The sequence below is a fragment of the Pteropus vampyrus genome, unplaced genomic scaffold, assembly GCF_000151845.1.
Source record: "Pteropus vampyrus isolate Shadow unplaced genomic scaffold, Pvam_2.0 Scaffold371, whole genome shotgun sequence".
NCBI classification, from domain to species: domain Eukaryota; kingdom Metazoa; phylum Chordata; class Mammalia; order Chiroptera; family Pteropodidae; genus Pteropus; species Pteropus vampyrus.
Window position 1 is genome coordinate 286,444 of NW_011889152.1, and position 3,402 is coordinate 289,845.

Sequence of the window (3,402 nt, forward strand, 5' to 3'; positions counted from 1 at the left end):
CTCTGCTTGGGCCTTTATTTGGGGTCCCATGGGCTCGGTGCCGGGGGAGCAAGGCAGCGGGCCAACATTGATGGACACCTGCCCCACGCCAGACCCCAGACCCAGGGTGGGTCACGATGACACCCGTCCACAGACTGGGGTCTCAGGCCACACGGGATGGGCACAGCCAGACACCCCCTCACTGTAAAGAGCCCATGCTGGACGGGGGGTGGGGGGTGTCTCCAGAATGACGGGCAGCGGGATGCGAGCGTCCGGGGTGGGGCGCAGAGCCTCCCTAGGCTGGAGAGGAGGAAGCAGAGGCAGACGGGCTGTGGTGACACGGACGCGGTGTTCCAGAGGTGGGGTGGCAGAAGCCGAGCTTGGATGGAGAGTCCCTTTCCCAATGAGAATCATGACATTGTCTTCGAATGGGGCTCCCGAGGAGGGCCGATGCGCACTCTCACTCGGCGAGGGAGCCTGTTCCCCTCTGCCCGCCGTCGACTCGGCCGAGCCGGTGGGCAAAGGGGCTGCCTCTTCTTTCTCTATCACCGATCCTCATTCGTTCATTCGCGGATGTCTGCGGTGCACCTGTCGTAGGCGTGGGATGCAACGTGAACGACAGGCAGGGGGGCCCTGCCCCGGCAGTGACCCGCCCAGCAAGGACGGGAGCCAGGCACCAAAAGACAGAACCGCGTGCAGGCCGCGGCCGCCACGCCGTACGAACGGGCACGGAGTGCATCCTACAGGTTTTCAACATCTCTTCCCGCCACGGAACTTGTCGTAGCCGAAAGTCATCTTTCCCGTCTTCGTCTCTCCCTTTTGTTGGTGGCCTCCGTCCGTAATCCACAGAAGCTGTGCCCACCATCCTCGTCTCTTCCTTTAAAGTGTCTGCTTTCCACGTCACGCTTAGAAAGACCTCTTCGACCCAGGATTTTATTAAGATCTTTTATTTTCTTCCGCTACATTTTCCCCCGCTAAATCCTTGATCCCGTCTAGAATTTATTTAAGCATCTGGTATGAGAAAAAGATTTAATCCCTCCCCACACCCCAAATGATTAACCAAATTCCCTAACACCACTGGGTGCATAATTCACTTGTTCTCTATAATTTATAATGTTTTTATATAAACGTTTGCATGCTTCCTGGGCTCCCCCACAGGCTCCCCTGCCTACCCGGGGCTCCCTGGCTCCAATAACGTTGTTTTTGCCTCTTGGGCTTTCCTGTACTTAACAATCGGTAGGGCGATGCTAGGCAGACTGACCATCCCCGTTTGCCCGGGACGCTATGGTTTTAGACACTGGAGAGTCTAAAACCACTGGTCACCCTTCCCAAACCTTCTCTTCCAAAATGAATCTTGGCTAGTCCTCTGAATCCATTTTTCAGATAAACTTAAAGAATCGCTTTCAGTTCACTGTAAAGTTGGTGCTTTTCTCCCGAGACGCTGATTGGAACATGCTGGAATCAAGTATGTCCCTAGGTCGGAAAGGACAGGCAGCTTTCTGCGTCCTGCCTTCAAGCCCTGTTCTGTTTCCTTCGGTGAAAGGTTGTTGCTTCCATAATTGCTCCCGTCGACCCTGCACACGCGTATGCAGAAGGTCATTCGCAGATTAAAAAAAAAAATGTAGCAAGTCTGGTTTCTAGTGCTGGCCACCAAATCTGGGGCTGTGCTGAGTCTGTCCTCTCCCTTATCCCACATGGAGTGGGCATGTGGGCACCGGCCCGGGCCCCAGCTGCCCGGTCTGGGGACCATAGGAGACCTCAGCGCCCCTCTCTCCACACCTGCCGTTTCTAAGGAACCAGCCAAGCGGCACCTAGCAGAACTGCCCGGATCCTGGCTGGGGGGGGGGGGCAAGTGCACCGGCCACAGGTCTGCGGTCCCTACTTCATCCCCACATGGGACCCCTAAATACTTGCGAAGACCCGCAGCTGTACCGAGAGCTTGCCGGCTAAGGGGGGCTCAGGCCTTCGTCCAGCAGGCACGGAGGCCCCGCCCCGACGCGCGTGCTGGGCGCTAAGTGGGTGGCCTGCCGCCGAGGGTCGCGGTGTCGCTCTCACCTCGCTCAGCGCCTGCTTGAGGGCACGCGTGTCCTGGGCCTGGGCATAGGCCTGGGCCTCGAACAGGGCGACCTGCTCCTCCAGCTGGTTGGTTTGCATGGTGAGCTGGTCCACGTGCAGGTCCTGGGAAACGGGACCGCGGGTCAGCATCTCAAGGACAAGGACCAACCCCCGACCCAAGCCGATGACCCCGAGGCCGGCCGCGGCCTCTCCGGGCAGCGGCGTTCACGCGAGGGCCAGCGCCAGGCGCCTTCTAGAAGGTCGAAGGCGCGGGGAGAGGCGTCCGCGGAGTACCTGCTGCTGCTTCTCCGCCTCCGCCCGCATCCGCTCGGCCTCCGACTTCTTCACGACCTGCTTCATGATGCGGATGTCGCTCCTCACGTCCTGGTCGGCGTTCTGCACGTAGAAGAGATGCAGGGCCAGTTTCTCCATCTCGGCTTGCAGAGCCGCCACTGCGGAAGAAGCGGGCGGGGCGGGGCGTTCCGGCACCGCGCACGCGTGGGAGCAGCACCCCCATCCCTCTCCGCCCCCCACTCCCCGCCGCCACAGGGTGACACTGGGGAACTGCTTCAAACTCCCGAGCCCCAGGTTCTGCCATCAGAGACCTTACAACCCAACTGGAAAGACAAAAATGCGTGGCATCTGTGCCCGCCCGTCACAGCCAGCTGCCAGGCTCCGGGCCACAGGTCACGTTGTGTGTCCTCGTCGTGTCAGCTGTAAGGCCTCGTGGGCGTTTCACTGATTTCTTACCGCTTAGAGGTGGGCACTCTTAGGTCCCGTCCTTTGCCCCTGGCCTTACTCCCGTGATTATGTGCCATTCGATGGCCAAAGGGGGCTCGCCTGGTGGGCCCCCCTCAGCAGGTGAGCCCTTTACGAACAGAGCTTTCTCAGGCCGTTGGCAAAAGCGGAAGAGAGAAAGACGCACAGGGCGAAGGGAGCGTGGCGGGGGGCAGATGCTCCGCTGCCGGCTTGAAGATGGAGGGGACCACACGAGAGGAGGGGCGCAGCCTCAGGCAGCCGAGTGGCCCCTGCTGACGGCCAGCGAGGGGCAGGCCCTCGGCCCGCCGCCTGCCCCGCTGCAGCAAGGAGCTGAATGCCGCGGGGACACCACGGAGTCTGCACCTGCGGGAACCCAGTCAACCGACGCTGGGTTCAGCTCTGTGGTGCCCCAACCACAGAACCTGCTTGGCCCCAGGTCTGTGGGCGGATATACAAGCGGGGGTTGCTTTAAGCCCCTCAGTTGGTGGCGATTTGTCACGTGGCAATTGAAAACCAAAACAGAAGATGTGGATGTTGTTCACAGACGTTTCAAATGGTTTTTTTTTTTTTTTTTCCCCCCAATTTGTGTTTGTCTTTTAACTCTACATG

General features: G+C 59.6%; 1 protein-coding gene across 1 annotated transcript in view; it reads right to left on the bottom strand.

Moving 5' to 3' along the window:
• Window positions 1-3,402, bottom strand: part of CCDC40 (coiled-coil domain containing 40) — a 37,080-nt gene that overhangs the window by 22,203 nt on the left and 11,475 nt on the right. The window contains exons 8-9 of the mRNA XM_023523016.1: window positions 2,329-2,486; window positions 2,035-2,157 (exon numbers count right to left, since the gene is read on the bottom strand). Of these exons, the coding sequence (XP_023378784.1) occupies window positions 2,035-2,157; window positions 2,329-2,486 (281 nt within the window). The remainder of the gene's footprint in view (window positions 1-2,034; window positions 2,158-2,328; window positions 2,487-3,402) is intronic.